The 23,306-nt window shown below is 41.7% G+C and overlaps 1 protein-coding gene across 1 annotated transcript in view; it reads left to right on the forward strand.

The window, feature by feature from the left end:
- The first annotated feature begins 348 nt into the window (after positions 1–348).
- The window catches only part of ank1b (ankyrin 1, erythrocytic b), a 62,402-nt gene continuing 39,444 nt past the window's right edge, over positions 349–23,306 (forward strand). Inside the window, exon 1 of the mRNA XM_034546478.1 lies at positions 349–474. Within this exon, the coding sequence (XP_034402369.1) occupies positions 349–474 (126 nt within the window). The remainder of the gene's footprint in view (positions 475–23,306) is intronic.

Here is a 23,306-nt window from a genome sequence, read left to right on the forward strand (position 1 = left end):
TCAGCGCAGTGCAAGCTGACTGGATGAGTAGCAGCCGCGGCAAAGGGAGCAGCATCAGCACCACTAGCTGTAGCATCGTTCTTTGTGGCTGCTGGAGGCTGCCTTGTGCCTGCCGTAGCATCAGCATCACCCACATACGCACAGAAATATCTGGACACAGACGTCTCCACCGCCTGTCTTTTACCCACACATGTCGTGGTGGCCACCAGAGAAGCGGTAGTAAGTGACGGGGCTCTGGAGACAGAGGGACAAGGGAAGAGGAACCACTGGTGGCTGTGCAAGCGAGAGGAGGGCTGTAGCGACGCCGACTAGAGCAGCAGCAGCAGCAGTAACAGTAGCAGCGGCACCATGGCGCAAGCCGCCAAGCAGCTCCGTAAGACCAAGGACCTCGCAGAGGCCGCCGCCCAGGAGCAGAGGGAGAAGGAGGAGGAAAAGATAAAAAAGAGAAATCGGTCCAGGGATCGCAGGCGCAAGGTACGGCTGGCTGTCTCAAGAGACAGGGGAGGTGACGGTGTTTCTTACATCCATCTTTCCCCCTCTACCTGCCTTTCTCTATCTCTCTCGGGATCTCTCTCGCTACATCTATTGTGCAAGATTGGTGAGGATGCAATTACACATGTGTAATTACACAGTTGGTGTTGCGGCCTCAGCTGGTGTGTGGTGTGTGTGTGTGTGTGTGTGTGTGTGTGCAGGCTAACCAGTCAAGCACATATGCTCTGGTACAGGTTGTGTTTGCTTGGTCAGATATGTAGCTCCAGGGGGACACTGATGATGATTGTATAGGCTGTTGGTTAAATAACAAGTAATGTCAATGTCAGTTTTCTTTCACACGCATTTTGGGGGATTCTGCCTTGGTTCTAGCTCATTCATATTAATGCAATGCAAGTTCAGTGCACTGCACTTACATGCATTTGTATTCATATGAGCCCATCACCATTAACTCTGGTGATGGGCTCTGCATGCTCAGTTCTTTTCCACAAAGCTGTGCTGGTCTTAGATTTGGAGTCTTCCCCCATATTACAGGGTTTTTCTTTTTCATTGGGGAAGATGTAAAATGGAGGGGGAAGATGGAGGTACACTCTAATAATAGATAACATTTCAACCCATCTTTTTGGGGGTGCATGTTTCTGCTACATGTATTGTTCCATTAGGAATTCCACATTAATGATAAGTGTTGCTCGTAATGCTTGTTGCGTGGAAGATTCACATTTTATAGTGTTGTCACAAACTAGACACACAGAACATCCTCCTGTAGCCATGAGATCTCTCATCCACGGTTCCGTCTCACTTCTGCCCTGCACTCCCACTCTGGTTGTGCCTTTAGGTGTAGGTTTTATTGGGGTTGTGCCGCCTTGCTCTCAGGCTTGGCGGTACTAAAATTATACAAATTCTATTGTGTCAGGCACTTGTTGAATGGGTTCAAAAGCCTGTGTGTTTGTGTGACTGAAATTAAGAGAATGCAAGAAAGACAAACAACACAAAATAAGGAAGGGAAACAATTTAAATAGAAAGCTTGGGTCCTCGTGGAGTGTAATCTCTCATCTGTGTTTAATATTCTTTCAACATAAAACAGATTGTCTGTCGTCACCACAGTGGTGTGGTTTGCTAAGAGTTTGCGAAGCCATGGAGAAGTTTTTTGGCAATTACAATATTTTTTTCTTTTCTTTTACAGTAACACATAATCACCTGTGTTACCTGTATATGATCATTAAAATAGGCTCTCTTTAATGTCCCTCGTTCACTAATCAGATATCCTTGAACTTTTCTTTAAAAATCGGATACAAATTTTAATAACTTTGAATGGGACAAAAATTAAGATGATGACGCGTGGACACCAATTCTTATGAATTATGAGATTACATAATCCATCCTACAGGATTACATTCATGCCTGGGTATTGGTACTCAGAACAACGCAGTACCAAGGAGTATGGACACTCCAACTCTCTTTTACACAGGTACAAAAATAAATGTAAACATTTGCGTCTCATGAAAGTAAATATGATGGTGGCTATTTATTCTACTGAATGCTTGAATTCACATACTTGCTATCGAATGAAGTAGAACAAATATATTATATGAAGTAAGCTATTGGTATCGATAACACTTTGATGGTTCTTGTATTGCTATGGTCATTTCTTAGACGGACAGAGCATGAATTGATATTGGTTCCCTGAGTAGCCAGATACAAGCATTTTACTTTTGATAATCTTTTTTCAGGTTTAGACTCTTTCTGCTCATGATAAAATACATATAAATAATATAAACAAATACAGTGTAAATAACTAACCGTGACCTGATTGCATGATATGAATATGTGGTCATTTCCGACACTGATCAAAAAGAAAGATTAGGTTACTGCGCTGACCAAAAGGAATCAAGAATATTAATGCTGTTTTACCCTTCAGTTGATATAATTTGATTTATGAAAGCCCGCTTCGTTACCAGCCATTCACTGATCCTTTTTCCCTATCTAGGTTTATTTTACTGTCCGTAAATCATCCAAGCTGGTATGTTTAAGATGTCATTAATAATCATTTATTCATAACAACTCTCCATCTAAAATGGCTTATTTTTCTTAGGCTTCCTTTTAGTATAAAATATGCAAACCCGAACTAAATTCCTCAGTTCATTAAGTAATATAAAGAATTCAAAGTATTCAACAGTTTTTCCCTTGTGCCCTTTAAGGCCATGAAAGTGGCCAAAACAAATCAGCTCCTGCTATGGAGTACTGTACAGTTCTCATTGGATTTCCAAGTATAAATCAGCAAAAACTCTCATCCATTTGTATCGTTGTCATAATGTCGTGTTCAGTGTCCATCTTGCCATCTATGGATTTCACAGCTTAAGTCACATTTGATGCAGCAAGTTTGTTGGGAAAATAGACCTCTTTCTGCTTCACTGCTTCGCTCTGAGTGGCCTTTCTCCCTCACGCTCACCTCAATCATCAACCATGCTACTGTGTGCCTCTGTTCTCTGTCTATCTTTCTTCCCAAAGCTGATTGTTACTAAGCACCCAGAACGTGTGAGGAAGCGAGTCAAAGAGCCGGAGAGGGAAAGATGAGGCACAGGCAGGTCTTAATGTTCTGGGCGATGTTAATTGGCTCCATTCGATGTAAATCAAACTCGGCAGCATGGTGTGTCTCTTCCCTACTCCTTCCCTTTGCACAAAGGTCATCCACTAAAGTGCCGACGGAGATCCCATCATAACGCTGGATAGACTGGACAGTAATGCGGTTAGGGGATCTGAAAAGAAAGTGCTGGTGCAATCTGCTAGTAGTTGACAAACAACCTTTGTCATCTACTACTTCTTTTTCTCCCCATATTTCCTGTTCTCCGAAAGAGGTAGTTAAATATGAGTCGTGCCATGCTGGGAGGGGAGGCATATGGATATACATAAATATTTTCTTCTGAAAACAGAAAAAGAGCAATATTTGTTGCTTGTCACAGAATCAAAGCTATGTGTAATGCGTTGTGTCATATGTGGAATTGTAAAACTGTGGAGATCATAATGCTTGGTTGCATTAACGGAAAGTACTCTTGCCTCACTGGATCTTGCCCGACCGCTATGTGTCACTTGCTGACTATACATTATTCATCACCGGTGTTTGTATTTTGGTAAATGTTGTTTAAAAGATTCATCTCACACATTTAAATAACAGCTGAAGACTGCTAACGCACACCTCATTTTTCACAAGCTTATTCATGCACTTACCGGAAGTCATGGTTCAAAACTAATAAATTGATCAGCTCAAATGATTAATATGCTATGAAATCAAGTCCAACTGCAGAATGCTACTTCTGAAACTGGCGTGACGCAGTCAGCCGGAGAGAAGAAGTATCTCTCTCTTGGAGTTGTTGGAGCTGCAGAAGCAGAGTAAAGCTTCTTTGTGCACAAACGATCTTTGGCTGAACACGAGCTTGCGAAGAGCACTTCAACCAGACCACAGAAAAATGTAATTTTACCTGTTATCAAGTTACTCATTCATTACTGTCAGCTGATAGGATCTGCCGCAGGCAATATTCATCATTTTAAATGGTGAAAGCAATGACCAACTCAAGATAAAATGGCCAAGTCAAGATAAATACAATTTTATTTAACATTTACAAATGCTCATGAAGATTTGGTCTCATAAATTGCAGCGACAGGCATTTGAATTGTAATTGCAAATGCTTTATACAGGCAGATAATGACCCAATAAACAATGTGATAATATATAATAAGAATGGAATAATGTGAATGAAGAAGGACCTGAAAATGCTTGGCCATCTTCAAATTGCGCTCGTGATTGTTTGGGTTCCCGTCCCGTTCTCTGTAACCAATGGGACAGACTAATCTGGGACATGAACCCTTTTATTGTCGTGCCTGAGCACGAGGCTCCTTTGGCCTGCACATTTTCCCTTTTCCTCCAGGCCTGCACTTATTACAATGGACCCAAAGATCTGCTAATGCATAGTGTGCGCTTTTGGAGCACATGTGTACGTGCCGGCTCGCGTGCTCAATGCCTGTTTTCATGTGTGCATGCGTGCACAGGCCGTTTGTGTGAGCGTGAGTGCAATAGCGGGGCTTCAGGGTATCTCATTCCACTTTTATGTAACCTTATGGATACCCAACCCTAATTAGCCAAAACCCTCTCCCCTTCCCCCCTTCTCTCTTTTTCTTGGCCTCTCTGCCCACTTTTGTCCTCACACAAAACAACACATTCGACAAGATTTGCATTGATGCCTAACTTAAAAGCGGTATCTGAATATATCATTCCAAATATGTTTTAGACGAGGGGAAAATAATCTTCTGTTATTAGAGCTTTGGATGCAAAGTGACGGATCATTTCGTCTGAATGAAACATTATTCTTGTGACCACTGTGAACTGCATGAACAATTAGATGTTAATTGATTCACTTCAGGTCAAACAATTTAAAACTAAGAGAAGCCTAGACGCGTAGAGTATTGTCCTCCTCAGTCAAATCCTTATATATTTTCTATGTGACAGAATTTTACTCAATCTGTGACAGTTTCAGCTCCTTTTCAGTATTGTATGCTGTCCCAGATTCCAAGAAAGAAGCGGTATGAAAAGAATACTTTGATTCACTGTGTATTTGAGTGGTGAGGGGGAGGAAAGGATGTTTATTTGGTCCCATGAGAGTGGGGGCTCTTAAGGACGTGTCCTAGAATCCAAGGGACTAATGTATCAGAAATGTCCTTCTTTGTGCATTTTATTCGGTTCACCTGTGAATTTGTGTTTATAGAGGTGCATGGGCCTGTTTGTATGCAGTCATTCATTCTTTTTTTTATATTGCGGCCACTACTCAGCATAGGTGGATTTTGTAAGGAGGCGACACCTTTTTGAGTTGACTTACCTTGGTTACAAGTGATTAATATAAATATTTAACTTTTAATAGACTTTAACTTGATGGTGCTTCAGTTATGTGCACTTAGGTGTGAAAGACAAATAGCCTACATCGCTACGTGGTATGTAGAAAGTGACCTTGTGGTCAGAAACTGATTTGATGCGCTGTGCTGTTTTGGTTTTATTGCAACCTCTTCTGAAAGCAATGCTTGCTCCTCCCCATCGTGAATGTTAAACTTGGCCAATGTTACTTTTGTGTAAAGCTGCATTCATACATTGTTTGCCTTTAGGAGTCAGAAAAATATCAAAACAAAGATGGCCCGGATCCGAACCTGCTCAAACAACACAGGAAGATTGCAGAATAGAAGCTTGATGGTCGATATTTATGACCTTTATTTATTACCTCTCTGAGGGCTTGTCTAGGACTCAAATCTGACACACATTTTGATCTGAAGATCAAAGTGAATTTAGTTAAGCATGCCTTGTCAGACACATTTGATAGATATAAGGAAAGTCATTTTGATCCGTTTATGCCAAACGTCGGTGCCCTTTCTGTACCTGCAATTCTGCTACATTTGTGTTCTTGGTGTATGGACAAAATAAATAATCATACAATCCTTATATAATCATATCTAATTTGTAATCCTGGCTGAAAAATATTTAAATGAATATATCTGTGTCAAATAAAGTTATTCAGCCCCAATCCCACAAGCTTACGATCTTCAGAGGGTTTGGGTTTTACAGTTAATTGTGGCATTAAGAGAGACCGACCCTATCCTACACTGTATCTTTGTTATGTTTTAGATTGTTCCAAGCTCGGGACATAAGCTGCCATCTTTTGAACTCAAAGCATGATTCAGATGTGAGGCTAAAATCATATTTTTTGGTTTGTCAACGAAGTGAGAGAGTCACTGTGCCGATGGCCCATGAGATCAATATGCAGTCTTCGAGTGCCACAGCTCATCTAACAGCCTGCACCTGTTAGTCAGAGGATCCATCACCATTGTAAGCAAGGCCAACCAATGAGAAGCTCTGGCACGCAGCGGCAGGGGAACAGCTGTAAATCTTTAGGCAAAGTTTACTGTGACCCTGGGGTCAGATCGGAAGTGACTGATGTTGCCATGGTGGGATGGTGAAGCGCGCCTCGGTTGTCGCGCCACAGCGAACTAGCTCACAGTTCGACAGGAAATGCTGAAGTGAGAAAAAAAACGTGTCGTTTCAGCCGCAGTCTCAAACGGCTGTGCATGGTCACCGATTCATGAGGATGCTGAATTTCTTTTCAACTCACAGTGCCTCTGACGTTAAAAAGAACACGAGTCGGACTGCAGTTGCATTCCAGAGTTTTCTGGAGATTTGTCTCATAGGTTAAAGGATATATCATAGTCATTATACAAGGATTGGTATTCTTGCATCCCATATTCTTGCAGGGACATCAAAAATATCCCACAGTTATAAAACACATCTTATTTCCATAATTGTGTAGTGTCACGGTTCGGTTCATACCCTGGTTTACGTGTCACGGTTTGGTGCGAGATCAGTACAGAGGGGGGAAATACAAATGCATAAGGATACATTTCTTGTCATTTATGGCAATAGTGGAAGTCTCAAAGACAAAATCCTCTTGCTGGGTACCGAGTGTACTCAAAAGCGTCTTTTATGTTATGAAATTGGAAACACAAAATAAAATCCCAAATGAAACTTGTGCTTTTCGATTAGTTTCCCCATGGCTATATTTTAACATTCAAGGCACTCAAACATGTATGTATTGTACTGTAAGCAGTACAATGTAACCTGTGAACAAACAATCAGAAAAGCCCCATCCATGTCTTATGAACAGCTCTGTATACATTGCTGTAGTAGCTGACCATGAACCTGCGGAGACGCCTTCCAGCTCCAGCGTTTCATTCCCATCATGTGACTGACTTGCAGCATAATGCTAGCCGCGTATGGCTTGAAGTTTCTGGGCAGCTCGTGAGCTTGCATAATTCTACAAACCGTGCATTCTGCATGCACCGGAACAGGACCCCCGTTACCATGACAGTTCACCGCGAATACACCTTTAGGGCCCTATGATTGACATACATACAGTATATACCTAGTACTATGTTAACTAATCACAAGTCATTAGCAAAATCAGGATCCGAGGGCCGTTAATTCCTAAGAATCATTAGAGGAAGAGTGAAAGTGATAAGGACTGGCACAATGCCACACACACACTGATATGCCCACAAAGAGCACACATACACACACACTTAGAGCAGGAGCTGGACTTTATGTAATGGAATTAGTGCTCCTCAAGGTCTACATGGATCATGTGGCCTGCAGGAACCTACTAATGCACTGAAGCAGCCGCTCTCAGGCACACCCTGACTCCATCATTTTCCTTTGCTGCACATTTTGCATTATTTTTGCTGGTTAATAGACATAATGCATGATCAGAAATTAAGGATTTCATATACAGGATACTAGGGTTCTAAAATGTATTCAACGAAGTATCACGATTTTTAAGAAACATATCTTTCAATAGATCTTTTTTAATGCCTTAATCGATGTAATACACATTGAATTGCTTACTGTTAGTCCATGCAGAGGTGGAAGGATGCTATTGATTTCATTGTAGAAATTTGTGACAACCAAAAATAAAAAACACCTTGCTCCCTATAGTCCCTGACAATGACGTCTCTGAATACAGACATGCTGAAAATCACATTTTTGCTCTATCAATTTAGATATTTTTAAGTAAATTTTCTCAAAGTGTCTAATTCAACATTTCCCTTTTCCCCATGGTCTATAATTAATAAAAGGAAACAAAAGTCGCAACAACTCATAATGTCGGATCGCATTACTTATAAGGCACAATACAATTACAATCGGCAGCCGAGTGTTGCGACAGTATCGAATTAGGAAATGGCACATTCATCCTGACATTGGCTTTCATTATGATTGGAGACATTCTGAAGTGCTTGAAAACTACATATTTGTCACATTCTCCAAACTGACTTGAGATTGATCCCAGGAAGTGAACACATCTGGAGTTGATAAATGATAAGTCTAATTGTCAAATGCAGATGATCACACACATACAGTAATGTAATTTAATATGTTGCCCTGTAAGAAATAATACCCCATTTGAAGATTGTATTGTTCAGTTGGGGTTGAGACTGTGTCAGAAGTGTGGATTCAACTGTATTTGTTTTCTAAGCTCACATCCCCAGCGACTTTTTACACTTAGCACACATTCTTTTGTTGGTGGCTACATGTTAGATTATTAGTTTTTTTTTTGTACAAAGACAGTGAGAATCTGTGTAAGAATTCTCAAAACAAGTCTCATCGTGTCTTTTTTGGATTTGACTGCTATTCGTTCACGGATGTGTGATGTCCCATGTCGGGGATTGAAAAGCTATGATTGAAAGATGCTAATAATTAATGCAATGGAAGTAAGTGCTCTTTGACGAGTAGTGTCACTTTTATTTCACCCATTGGTTACATTGGTTTTGTGTGTGTGTGTCAATGTATGTGTGCGTGTGTATAGCTGAACGATGAGAAGGGTGTCATGCGTCACTGGGAGCGCTGCTTGATGGCAGATGTAACGGCTCCTCTCTCTTCAGGTAATTTAGTAACCAATCTGGATGGAGAAACACACACACACACACACACACATCCCGTTCAAATTCAAAGTAATGATATCACCTCACACTATCTGATCCGAGAGAGCTTGCATCAGGACTCACTGATGGCTGTGAACACGACGGCAAGGGGAGACGGCGGGCAGCTAATAACCTGAGTAGCAGTCGACTCTAAATCCCTCTGTTACTTGTCTCCCCCCCCCCCCCCCCCCCCCCCCCCTGGGTGGGATCTGTTTTTGGCTTCTTCTGGTTGTGGATGTGTCATTATTATGCCCATGACTTGTATGTAGAAACCCCAAAAGATAGAAAACCAATCAACAGTGCTGTTTGTCTCTCTGCACTCTCCTCCTCTGCTGTCTACTATATAGAGGCATTGAGTTAGAAAATGCACATTGCACTCGTATAAATACTTCATTGCTAATTAAACTTTAAACTCAAGACAGTCATTGGGAAAGTGAAGCAACTATTTGTTCTTCCCCCACGCCCCTCTGCACTTTCTCTCCGCCAGTTATCTCTTTGCTTAATCCTGCTCTTCGCAGAGTATATCTCTCTGAATCCCGCCATCTTTTTTCCTTGTGCCTCACTTCTCTCTCTCTCTCTGTCTCTCTTTCCACCTCCCTCACTTATCCCGTCTCATTAACTGTTTCCTTGTGCTTGTGTGCCTCTTGTGTTTTTCACATGAAATTGTGTGTATATACTACTAACACAAAGCAGCAAGTACTGTACATTGTAATAAAACATAATGTCGCCCAGGTTACGTTTATTAATCAACATGAAGAGGAAACGTAGTTAATTAACATTTTTGGCAAGGTACAAAATATTGTCAGTAAAATGTTCACTGACAACGTATAGTGTTTGTTCTGACAACACATCTGCTTGGAGCAGCTACGGCATGCTTACACTTTGATGGTTTTCTTTAGCCAATCATAGTACTGGATTAAGGTGTTTTTGTATGAGTTGTTCCCTTTGTATGAAGTTGTTTATGGCAAGCCAACCTGACCACCTCTGTACGACGAGGGGCGGTGTGGAGATCTCTCATTTCTAAGTCGCATTGCGATGCAGACGACACGGACGATTCCGCATCGACGCCGAGACACAACAGAATCTGGATTTCGGTTTGGATTCAGCTCAGTGTGATTCATTACTGTGCTTTGCTGTTAATTACTGTCACGCCAGTTTCTCTTCTCTTCCCTCAGCCGGTGTTTCACCCAAAAGGCGGAGCTCTGCACACACTGTGTGCATTGAGCGGAGAGGCGACGCTCAGCAGGCCGCTAGCTCGTTGCTCTCGCTACCAATAAACTGTAAAACTGTAGGCCGCTCTGTTTCAGCAATGTCGGGCCGAGAAAAAACGTGCATGCAGGCTGAAATTCACACATTCTGTTCTGGTGGGAGATGCATGACTGAAGTACGAGTAGATGAGCTATGGGTAAGGAAAGGTGCAAGATGCTAGGCTAATTTATGCAGCGTAAAATGCCATGGGGAGAATTGCTAATGTGAAAACACCTTATTGTCTGTAGACTACAGCACCCTGCAGAAGGATTTCTGTTTTGTTTTTGCATAAGTGTGCTGAGATTGGCCACACATTGAAGTCTTATTTTGGAAGGTGTACTTTCAAAATGAAAAGGGAGTTTAGATATTTTTACATTTAATTGACACAAAAAAGTAGCCATGTGCAGTAAAATAGAGAATTGAGGATGTGATGTCAAGATTCATCGAGAATCGGTGTGCATTGGTGTCAGGTGAATCGAATCGAGAGGCCAGTGAAGATTCACTACAATAAATTCCGTTTGGTGAAATAAATTAGAACATATTATAAACAAAATAGTATTATATAAATTATGTGATGAATTATATTGTATGGCCCTTAAGCCCCCAACATCTGCCATGCCATTCGTGTAAGTTATCACAATGTAGCCCACTGTGTGTCAGTACTGTGTTATGTGTCCATTGTTCATCATAAAATCATATTTAGAGCTTTGGAAAGTGTCCTGTTGGCTGCTATAGGTTATCCAGCATGATCAGTACTGACACAACTTTGGATTGACTCCTCAAAAATGAGATGTGACTGCAAAGAAGAAGCCCAGAAAAGTCAAACAATGTCTCCAAGTTGTTAATTAGTTGCATAAGCTAGAGGACTATGCAAGAACCATAAGCAGAAGAGAGTTTATCCAACGGTCTGTCAAACGTCTTTATACCCAGGTTCAAAAACGATTTAAAGGCTTTCTCTCTGGAATCTACGACAGCAAAAGTGACTTTACCACTGCAAACATCATCCAGGCGCTGGCGCTGCTGTGTCAGAGTCGGCCGCAAAATGTGCATTTGCCTTCATTCTAGCTTCTAAGTGTATTATTAATGTCACGCATCGTCGGGGCGGTCAAGCCATTCGCACAATGCATGCGTCTGATAATGAATAAGTCTACAATGACCCAAAAATAACCCTAACACTATCAGTCTTCTTTCACTAGAGTGCTTTACAGTTATTGCACGCCAAGGACGTGTTGCTCGTCCACCACTTCATACCAGATGGTAATGTTCTGCTTGGTGTGTAGATTGAGCCTCATTAACTGACATGGAGATAGATTTTTCTCACTGGAAAACCCTATTCCCTGGTTGTCCTCTATCCTTCCACCTCTTCACCCCCCCCCCCCCCCCCCCCCCTTCTTCCTATCTTCTTCCTATGATGCTATTGACCGCAGCTGATTGATCCAACACTGATGCCTGTTATTTGACAAACTAAGTATGTGGGATAGTAGGAAGGGGATGAAAACATTCCACAACACAGCAACGCAGATCATTTGCCCTTGTGCTCAATTTTGTTTTTCCTTGTTTTTCAGGAGATGTATCAGCAGTTAGTCATGCACAAGCAATATAATGGGTGTTATGTATTATGGCCAATCCAGCCGACAATCAGGTAGCATAAATCATTCAACTATCCATTAGCAGTCCAGAGGATGAATATTATGAATAAATGTTCACACACATGTTTTTTGTTTTCTGGCATTTAGATGATATCCAGTTAGCAGCAACAGATGTAAATGTTACACCGCTCAGGAGGCACAGGGTGGAGAATATGGATTTCATCATGATTTCAACCCTTCAGTTGCCCTGTTTTCTAAAAGAGTTGCTGAGCCGATGAGGGACTTGATGACTAGCCAGTAAAAGGAATAATACAGACTTTTGTGTCTTCCTTGGAGAATCATCTTTGGCTTGGCATTCCCTCATCGGTTTACTTCTTGTTAGTTTCTGTTACAAAAGTCAGCATGGGGCAGTGCCGAGTGAGAAATCCTCTCATCATGCACTGCTGTTACTGTATGATTCACAATACAACTGGTTGGCGACATCAATGGCTGCTCCTAAAGAGGTTAGCTTAGATGCTGCAAATGAGAACAAAAAGAAAGGTTTAATGAAAAATATGTTTTTGCTCTTTTGTTAAATTAATTGACAGTTCATCCAATCATGACAGCTTCTCAGTGTAATACACTATATGTGTCAAGTTACCAACAAGACTAATTCAAAACAGCTTTGGAACGGTAGCACAATGATGCAGGGTTAGTGGCAGGCGGCAACTTCCAGCTCTGAAAAGTGAAGCCAATGCAGAGGTACCTTACACCTGCATTCTTCCTAATGACCAGCAGGGGGAGACTCCTCTGGTAGCTAAAAGTAGTTTGATTGTATCGAAGTCGATGAGAAAATGACTTGAGTCTGAGTTTAAGGCCTCAATCGCTCCAGTCTTCAATACAGCATGATGTTAAATTAGTAAATGATAGTCCCATTTAGAGTATAATAAAGCGGGTATACTTTAGGGCGTGGCTACCTTGTGATTAACAGGTTGCTACCACAGCGTTGTCCAGTCTCGGTGTCGTCCTTATTGTTGTCATTGAACCCTTTCACAGTGTGTTTTAGTTCATGAAAGTGAATTTACCTGAAACTGTCTTTTTCAGTGTTCGGTTGTGCTACCCTCTCGCGAAAAAAACAAGATGACGATGGCCAAAAATAGGCAGTGGCTTGCTGCATCACTGTGTATCACACTTTGTGTTTCTCTGTGCCAGAAGGACACGAGTGGATCACTGTAACGCCTGACTTGATTGATTTGTTGCGTGTGTGTGTCTGGAATTACATCCTACATCTTACATCCTCTCTCCCTCATTCACACACTTGGGTTTGTACACTGTTGATCTCTGTCTCACATCTATGACTCATAGAAACACACACACACACACACACAAGCTAAAATAGTTGAGGATCGTGGCCAGATTGTAATGACGAAGGGAGGCTGACTTGACTGTTTTAAAGCGACTGACAGAGTGTGTTGCTGGCTCTGCACCAGTGGCCCCATGGTGAAGGCCAAGGTGAGAGGACAAAACCCCCACTGTCAATTATGTACATAACATACATATTAAAAACATCCCCTTAATCCTATGGCTTAGCAAGTTGAACTTTCCTTCATCAGAATGCAAGTCACCAAGCAGCACGTCTGAAGTGATTGATTACACTATCAATTTCATCCCCCACAGGAAAAACGGAGAAAACAGCTCTTTTGTAAAAACACCACGTGTTATCTTTATCTCAGTTTACAAATCTTGCTGTATATTTGCATCTGGCACTAAGTGTACATAAAAGTACTATAATCTCTCCCATGCAAGTTGAACATATGAAATAATGAATGCGTTCAAGGCATTGTATTGACCCAGTTAGAAAGGGTTGAATGTGTTTTCTTCCCTGCTAAACATTCTGTGGGAACAGTTATTGCCTAAGGTTATTGTAAATATTCTTTAAATATATTTGTGTTTCAAAACAACTAGATTTGAAGAAATATCTGCCATAACTGATACATGATTCTGCAGCAGTATTTCTCACATATCATGGTTATAACCCCCTGCATCCTTTGTTGGACCACACACATCTTCAAACCCGACTTTCATTTTAACCTCAAACACACACCTGTACAGTTTCATATGAAATGGGTTCCAAAGACACAGTCAGATAAATAAATACGTGGCAAAGTACAGCATCTGTGGTGGTTCCCACCGCAGTAAGTGTCTCCAGGACCACGTTTTGCCTTGATGACACACACACACACACACACACACACACAGACTTGCAAGGTGAAAACAATGGCAGCCACACGCTGTCACGGCTGATGAAGATGATTGACGGTGCTCTGAACGAAGTGAAGCTTTCTGCAAATGCAGTGTGTCAGCTTGTCTAGCCCATATTTTTAGCTCTCCCTGGTGCATTAGGTTTATTATAGCATGAGCTTCGGAAAGAGCTCTGTGACTTCTCTTTGTGACATCATGTGTTATAGACATCCTGCTACCCACTTTGCATCCTTGTTCACCAGCTTGTGTTTCAGACAAAGCCTGATGATGCATTTCAGTGAATGCATCGGGCCTTACATTGAGGGATCAGTATGGTCTCTGATGGGCTTATTAGGATTCATGCATCAGGGGGAAATGAAAAGCTGGGGTTTTGGAGGTACAGCAACTTTACTCTTTAGATGTTTATTTTTCTGTCTTGACTTGTTTTGAGAGATGGATTGTTCCAGGCGCTCTTGCTAATTCAATAGTCTCACATGTTGTGTGTGCCAGTGTCACTGTGATGGTTTTAGCGTCCGCTTTTTTATTGTTAATGAGTTTAGATCCAGCTTCACTCATCTTCTCTCTCTGTATCACTCTGTGACTCGCTACTCTAATCTAGACTATATGGACAATTGTGGTTGGCTGGCCCTTGTGGGCAAGCCACTCGCTGCGGCTTTAAATGGACAGGCTGTGCTTTAACCCTTGCTGGACCTTCAGGCTTGACCCTGGTATCAGGAGGTTGTCCCATTGATGAATAGCTCCTCGTGGGCTAACAGGCCCCTTGTGTACCTGCACAGAGTGCTGAATCACAAGGGGTTGGCTCTATCGACCGGCCTCGGGGAGTGGTCACAATCCATCAGACCAGCAATAGAAATTTGTGGTTGAGGATAATACCATTTTCTCCTATGGTGGCAGGTTGAGATGATTTTCCATTTTTGCGGTTCTGGATGTGATTATGTTTCTTAACAGCATATGTACTTTAATTGTTTGTCATCTTCCCTTCATGTCATAACCGTTATAATACACAGATTTAAAACAGAGAAAGGGGCATTTTCGATCCCAGTGCTTTAAGGATAGCAAGTGGCTTTAATGCTATTGCTGTCATCGATATATTGTTAGAAGCCGCAGTCATAAAGGAAGTCGTGAACTCACACGGCCTCCTGCAATCTTGTCTTCTAGTTCATCTTGCATTTGTCCTTTGTGACTTTTTTCCTCCTTCATCCTCCATCACCACCTCTGTGCACCCATCCCTCTCTCAGCATGAGGCTTACTGCTATGACTCTGCACCCACTGGGTGATTAGTGGTGATCCGCTGTCACTGACACACATGCATACCGGGGCGGTGCCACATGCAGCTGCCACATGTTTGCACAGATATGCAAACACAGATATACAGTCAACTCAGCTAATTCATATTGCGTATATGCTTGGCATACTTGTGCTTGAATATCAAAAATTACACCATACGATATGTTGCCCCGTCAAGATTTTTCAACTCAAAAAAACGACATCAAAGCAATGAGGTGCCCATTATTTGCATATGTTTATAATGAAAGTTCATATTTGTGTTTGTTTCTCTGGATGTGTCAAACTGTATGTGATGAGACGCGAGAAAAAAACACAAATGGGTAAAGGATCGGAACAAATGACTGCACCTTCTTGGTTTGTGGTGTATGACGTGCACATATATTTCCACAGCACATTTTGATTTACGCTCTCTCTCACTGTCACATAAGCAAAAAGAAAACAGCTCTGGGTTTGATGTTCATCAGTTAGTCGTCCGTCATTGTGTCAATCTGTCCCACCGGATTGTTTTGCAAAGAAAGAGAGTGAACGATGGGGAAGGAAAAACATGTATTCGCAAACAACACTTTAAATAAACTGTGTGGGTAGGAGCGAGGTCACGACCGCCGTTCGTGTGGAGGCCCTGTGACTCGATTCGCGTCTGTTGTCTGCACCGCTGACTGCGACCAGCGAGCTGATGCGTGCATCCTCCTCCTGTTTGCCGGAGTCTTTACATCCTGCAGTGAGGAGCATATGTCGGCTTCTGTGACCGCCTGTTTGCAGCACGGCTTTAGGACGAGGCAGCGTGTCACGGTGCCGCCGCGCCTGCCCGTGAATTGAGCGCACAGGTCCCCGTGTTTGTGTGTGTTAAAAATGTGTACATCTTCAAATCTTTTTTTTTTTTTTTTTTTTTTTGGGTGCACACCAGCATTCACACACAGGTCAAGATGTGTGTGTTTCGATGTGTCTTGCGCCTGTCAGCGTGCTCGTGTGAGTTAGTGTGTGTCAGATCCAGAGCGCTCTACAGTCCTGATTCATGACACGGGTAATTTAGTAGTCAGTCAGTCAACGTCACGATAGGGCAGCAGCTCCCCCCCCCCCCCCCCAAAGCCTCCCGGACCATCTATCTCCTCCTCCCAGGCCTCGATCACAGATACTCTGACATGAAACGTCCAACTGTGCCTTCAACTACTGAGTTATACTGCAGTGACCTTATAGCGACTTCCCTGTTGACTTTTGTGGTGAACTTTCTTGTTGGTATCTAATCTCGTTGTGGTTTTGTTTGTCATGTTGATGCTTTATTTGTCCCTATACTTTATTTCCCTTGAGAGGAAATATTGCCTTTATTTAGTTGCCCCCACACAATTAGGTGTTTTTATATATCAAATGTTCTATTGTATTGCATGAAAACAAATGATTTTTCATTATGACTCAGCTGTGATTAGTATATAGGTATATAGTGTACTGATATATGTTTTAACAACACTTTTCACGGGCATGATATATATTACATTTAATGTCAGTTCATACAGTCAGGGAGGGACATACATAATGAACACTTTAAGAAATTAAACTCCTTGCTCACTGAGCTTTTTTAACATGATCCTACTATGCTGTATACATATATGTGTTATTGTGCAATATACATGTTATTGTCTTTAATCTATTTATATTCAATCCCAATTACATGACACAAATGGGTCACTACAATGGTAGTGAAAAAAAAATAAAATACGTATGATTTTGCCAAAAGCGCAGTAAAATATGCTCAGACTGGATGCAACAAAGCCCAAAGGTAATGGCAACGACCTCGGTCTTGGACTGAGATCACCTCAAAATGAACAGATGACAGATGGATGGGGGAGGAGGAAGTGATACACTGACAGTGCTGAAACAAGAAGTGTTACAACTGTTGTCTACTGAGACAGCAGCGCAGAGGAGAGTCATTTTAACTGTGTGTGCGTGTGTGTGTGTGTGTGTGTGTGTGTGTGTGTGTGTGTGTGTGTGAGTGAGAGAGAGAGAGAGAGAGAGATCATTGTTGTGCATGGAAATTGTGTGTCTGTTTATTTGTTTTTGTCAGCCAAAAAAAGGAAGAATTAGCTTGTTTGATGGTTCCTAAATCCCAATCCAAACAGCCAATACTCGTACACAATACTGTGCAAATAAATCTGCAGAAAATCTTCAATTGTCTAGTTTACCTAATCAAGATAATATAATATGAAATGTGAAAGAGTTTGGGAAACACTGCCATGGACTGTATTGTATGTCCCTTCGTCTCCTCTTTTTGGGAATTAGTGACCTTGTTTCAAGACACATCTCCACAGGGCCCAGAGGTTCTGCTCTGTATCCGACCATGACCTCTGACCTCCTCCTATGGAGGGAGTACAAGTCAAAAGAAAATCTCCTAGTTGGGTATTATTTTATCTTTCTCTCCCATCACACAAACACACAGAGATAGGTTGCTTTAACACATGTCATCTCTCACAGCTGGCTTTCACCCCTCCTCTCTCCACTTAGATCTTACATTTATTTTTTGAACACTCGTTGGAGAATAGTCTGAAGCTATTATCTACCATGCCATGATATTCTCATGTGATCTCACGTGTCTACTATTATTTTCAGGTTTGACTGATAAACAACAACCACGTGGAGGGAAAAGTATGTCATTGTTGGGGTGTTTCAAAGTGATGACTTGCAAAAGAAGCCGAATGCCAGTGTGGGCAGAAACTCCTTCGTCATGTGAACCGCATGTTCAAAATGATCTTCAATGTGGACATTGTTCTCAGTCCTTTTCACCCGGCCTTCCTCTTTACTTCTTTCTCTCCTCTTTGCTCCTCTGTCTTTTTTTCCCCTCTTACTCATTCGTTGTATCATTGCCCTCTATGTCCTTTACACCTTCTTTTATGTGGTTTAACACTCTCTTCGGTTTGCCCTTCCTGTCTTTCGTCTCCTTTCTATCCACCACTCTGGCTCCTCCCCTTACTGACTGCTTCCCCCTGTCATCGTGGTTGTATATTGTCGATATGGGAGTTAGTGCAGCCGTCATTGAGCAAATGCAGCTGAGTGCTTTGCATCAGTTATGCACACATGACTTTCAGACATAGTGGCTCCCTGCTTCCATGTCTACCCCCCCCTCTTCCTTCTTTGCAGTATGTAAGTGTCTTTATGCACCATTTATGAGTTACCAGTTTGCTCCTATCTTCTTCTTTCATGAATGACTTTAACCCCTTAAAAATGTCCTTTTACTCAAATGTATCTGAACATATAAATTGTATTCTTTTAATAAGTACACGGTTTGTAAGGATGCATGTTATCAGATTTATGCCGATATCTGTTATGCAGATATTTCCCATTTCTCATTTTAACTGGTGCCGACACCAATGAACACACTTTTCTTCCAACTAATTGCAGATAAGTCTCAATCTGGTCTCTCCTGAAACAGAATGTACACATTATTATGCCTACCAGATGCTATGCAGACGCAAAATAAAATAATTTTCAAAATGAACACATTAACTGAGCAAAATAAGATAAAATAGTTCAACTGAGGTTCCACAGTGTTGCTTCTACCATTGCCTTGGGTGAACCCACTGCTCCACCTGAAAGGAAGTAACCAAATTAGCATGCTCTTGTTTCATTTAAGCTAAGTGTGAGAATCTTTACCGTGTCATATACTGTCCCCTCTCCTCTGTTCTCTGTGTCTCACTGATAGCGGGCTTTGCACACACACTATTGCGACGCAGAGAGAGAGCATTCAAACACAGCAGTCCGCTTACTTTTTGCTCTACCGACCATAGACTGTCTATAAGAAGTGGACGTAGACATCCACTGATTTGTGGCCTGCTGTTTTGAAGCCTTTAGTTTGGCGATTTGGCCAGTGCCATCTTGGATTACGGCCGTCGCCATCTAGGCTTTTTGCAACCAATGAATAGAAGTGACCATTTGAGTGATGTAGATGAGTGATGTAGAGACGCCATTTGTGGCTGCAGGAGCCTGTCCATCACACTAAGCCCACACTAAAGCATACTCCTCTTTATTGTCTATTTTACTCTAAATGGGACCATCATTTACTAAATGATTATTATGCTGTATTGAGGAAGACTTGAAAGTAGAGATTGAGACCATGAACTCATGCGTAGCATGTTTACTGAGGTGATAAATCAAGTGAGAAGTAAGGTAATTTTGCCATAGACTTCCATACAATTGGACTTCTTTCGGCAAACCAGAGGATTCGCCCCCTGCTGGCCAGAAAAGAGAATGCACTTTCAAATTGGCTTCACTTGTCGGGTCGCCGCCTGCTCCCCACCAATGCACCTACCTCTGTTTCAACGATGTTGGATGCACGTCATCGTATGTGCCTGTCAAATCGGAGGCAATCTTCATTCCTGGCTAATGTTGACATTTTCTTTTTAATGCCTTTTCCAATGACATGCTGATGTCATTATGCATCCCTAATGGTTAATCTTTTGTTTGGTATTGTTTATAAATCTTAATATAACAATGATTATTCATACTACAATCGACTGCAGTCGCCGAAAGGCGATGGAAATGCTCCTAATCTCCTAATCTGCACCTTAAAAGCTATTAAAAGTGAGTCCCTAGTGCCGGCACATGTTTAAAGTCAGTCACATCAGGTCCTGGATGATCTGATACAGCTGAAATCTGTGGTGCTGAATTGATAGCGCTTACTGAACATTGATTGGGCAATCACAGACAGCTCCCCTCCAAGTAAAGGTAATGTGGCTTTGGCCAATCAGCCCCAAGCCTCTTATCACATGGACGGGATGTAAGGAGGCACAAGCACCTGGAAGAATATTCCTTGCCTAAATATGTTCCAGATTAGATGCTGTGGTTCATTGGTGTGATTGCTCTGATGAACACTTAAATATTGAGAGTACATTTTATTATTATTATTATTATTAGTCGTTCATTAGTGAGATACAGTAATCGACATCTACCAAATCCCTTGTTTCTAATCACTAAATTCCAAAATGAGACTGACAACGTTCGTGTTATTCAAATGCATCTTCAGATATTTGTTGGCAGGGAACTTGACTTTTGTTCGGCCACTGAGACGATGGGGGAGCCCAGAATGTCAGCACAGTGATGACGTCATGGAACAGACTCTGAGGGACAGCTCTTCCCAGCATGCTTTGCCAGTAGTATTTCTGCAGTGCTCATAAATATTAAAAAGGTTATGAAAAGGGAGAGAGAGAGAGAGGGCGCAGGTTGAGGGAGAGAGGGGGGTTGCACTAAGCTGTAAGAGATGCACAAGGGTGATGGAGTGAGAGAGAGGTTGAAGGAGTAATGAGAAGTAATGAGTAGATGTGACATGTAGCTGAGCAAATAAAGAAGTTCTCGTGAATTGAGAAGTTCAGGGCTGCCTCACCCTGTGTCACATTTTGTAATTGTGCCTTTCTCTCTCTCTTTCTTTCTCTCGCTCTCTCTTTCTTTCTCTCTCTCTCTCTCTCTCTCTCTTGTTTCTCCCTTCTTTTCTGTGCTGTTGGAAGAAACATAAATTGAGTAGTAAAGACAAAAGGACCTTGACATCAGGGAGAGGCAGAACCAAGTGCAAGTGTATGGGGGGGATGTCCATGTCCATGTCACTTGGTCAATGCAAAGAAATCTTTTTGTAAAAAGACAGAAATGTGTCTCCTATTTCTTTCCCTCTGCAGTCTGAGGAAACTTAATTCTCAGAAGATAGTGGATTAGGAATTTAGGGTTTGGACTAGAAAGTTAAATGGAAGAATAATAAATTATGTATATTCAAGGAAGATGTGACAGTGTTTCTTTGAGGCTGCTTAACACTAAAAGAGGTGAGGATTGTTGAACGTTTCCATACCTGCTTCTGTTTCCATCCTGATTCTTAGGGTCATCTTTGTAAGATTAAAAATCCTAAAAAAATGATTTACCAAAAATCTGTATTGTGTATCACATCACATTTATCCCCGAATACCATCATCAAGAAAAAAACACTCCCTACCATCGATTTTGTACACGTGCCAAACGTGTATTAAATATATCAGTGCAGTAGTTGTTGTTCTATTGCATTATATTTGTGTCCCAGACTTGATAGAATCTAAACCTGCACATCATTTAATTGCCCAATTATCAGTGTGTGTGTGTGTGTGTGTGTTGGATGTTCCTTTATTTATTTATATATAGAAGGAATATACAACCATATATAGAAAAGCTTGTTTGATTGTAATGGGTTGCAGAAGCAGTGGCCTGACAGGGGCTATAAATATTTCAGATGCTCTGTTTTAGCACTGGGAAAGAGAAGACAACAGGAAGATTCCTCCTTTTGATGTGTCTCATCATTGTGTCGCGAGTGAAGAAGCATTTTGATGCGCTGCGAAATATATTAATCTTAACAAAGCATTTAATCATCTATTCAGTCCTCAACTCCTGTCTTTATTTTTAAGATAAAGAGCATCTATGTAAGCGTCGGATGAGCAGCCCATGGGAGACGTGGATCTGATTGCTCTAACAGACGTTAGACTCGTCTACTGGCCAGTGTTGGTTTTACTCTCAGACAACTGTACTCCCAATATGTGTTTGTCATCATCACAATGATGTGGCCTGAGCATTAGCAACTAGCTTTTATCACCTGCTGTATACAAGCACAGGAACGCGCACGTGTCTTCTGTTGTTGGGGCTCGTGTGCACACACTGCAGTCTGGATTCATTCTGCATTGTGATTATGATTATTATGGCGTTGTGTTTTCACGAGTAGATGATTGTTCAGTCCATACTGTATGTATACCGCTCTGTGGGGTAAGTGTGAGGATTTGGATCCAACCACACTCGATGACATCAAACATCTTAATGAACTCTCCTATCAGACAGCTCCGTGCAGTCGATCAACTTCCCTGAAAGCTCATGTGACGTCTCATTATTTGTTCGGCATGAATCTTCTTTGAACAATCTGAAGAGCTTCGAAAAGCCACGCTGCTTTCAAATGCCTCTCTTAACAAGACATTTATTTTTTAATGAAGTCTGACAGTAAGAGAAAAAGAAAATGGTCGTGACTTTCAAAATGCAGTCTTTTCATTGTCCACATATTCGGCATGTGTTGGTGGTATCGCTCGAGCGGGCTATACCCGTGTGTTTGTGGAGCACCTTCTTACACTCGCACACGCTCGCCGTCCATCCATCAATACTGGATCAACTCTCACTCTATTGATTTTTCATTCTCGGAGCAATGACTTCATCCTGCCAGGCATAGACTCGCTGGAGAAATGATCTCCACGTTCCTGGGCTTTGATGTAAAACCATGACACTTCATTTCTGGATTGAGGCTACTATGATTTATCACGGTGCAACTCTTTAACTTAATTAAGTATTTTATGCACAAATGGTTTACATACTTTTTTTTTTAATCCCTCAGATTGACCTAAGTGATACCATCACAGTGTCAAATATGTCTGGCATATAAAGAAACTCAACCAAAACGTCATTGATTATTAACAACTGTGTTGTGCAACAGACGAGCTGTTCCTGTGTCTGTTTGTCACACGTATTATCTTAAATACCAATTTTCAGATTTGATTGACAATAAATTTGTCAAAATGGCAACCGTAACTCCAGAAGTTCACCGCTGCTTATCGTTTATATTTTTTTGCATCATTCTCTGCCACCAGTGTCTTCTGAACGTTCTCAGGTTCACAGGTCAGAATGAGGCGATTTATTTCTGGAGGATGGCATCCTTCCGCTTCCTTTCCTGAAGGTCTCGGGATAGAAGGGTGTAAAAAAAGGAATATCTACGGAGAGCGTCACCGGCGGTCCAGATCAGATGTTTCATTGTAATTATACTGAACGCCCTTTTTCATTAACCCTGGGCCTTCCTGCCACGGTAATGATTTAGAGTTGGAGGCCTAACAGGGAATTGGGGAACAGCTTTAATAGATGTGGAACTGAGTGGGGAAGAAGAAACTGTACCAGTAATATCAGAAGCAACTTGCTTTAATA

The sequence above is a fragment of the Cyclopterus lumpus genome, chromosome 12, assembly GCF_009769545.1.
Source record: "Cyclopterus lumpus isolate fCycLum1 chromosome 12, fCycLum1.pri, whole genome shotgun sequence".
NCBI lineage: Eukaryota > Metazoa > Chordata > Actinopteri > Perciformes > Cyclopteridae > Cyclopterus > Cyclopterus lumpus.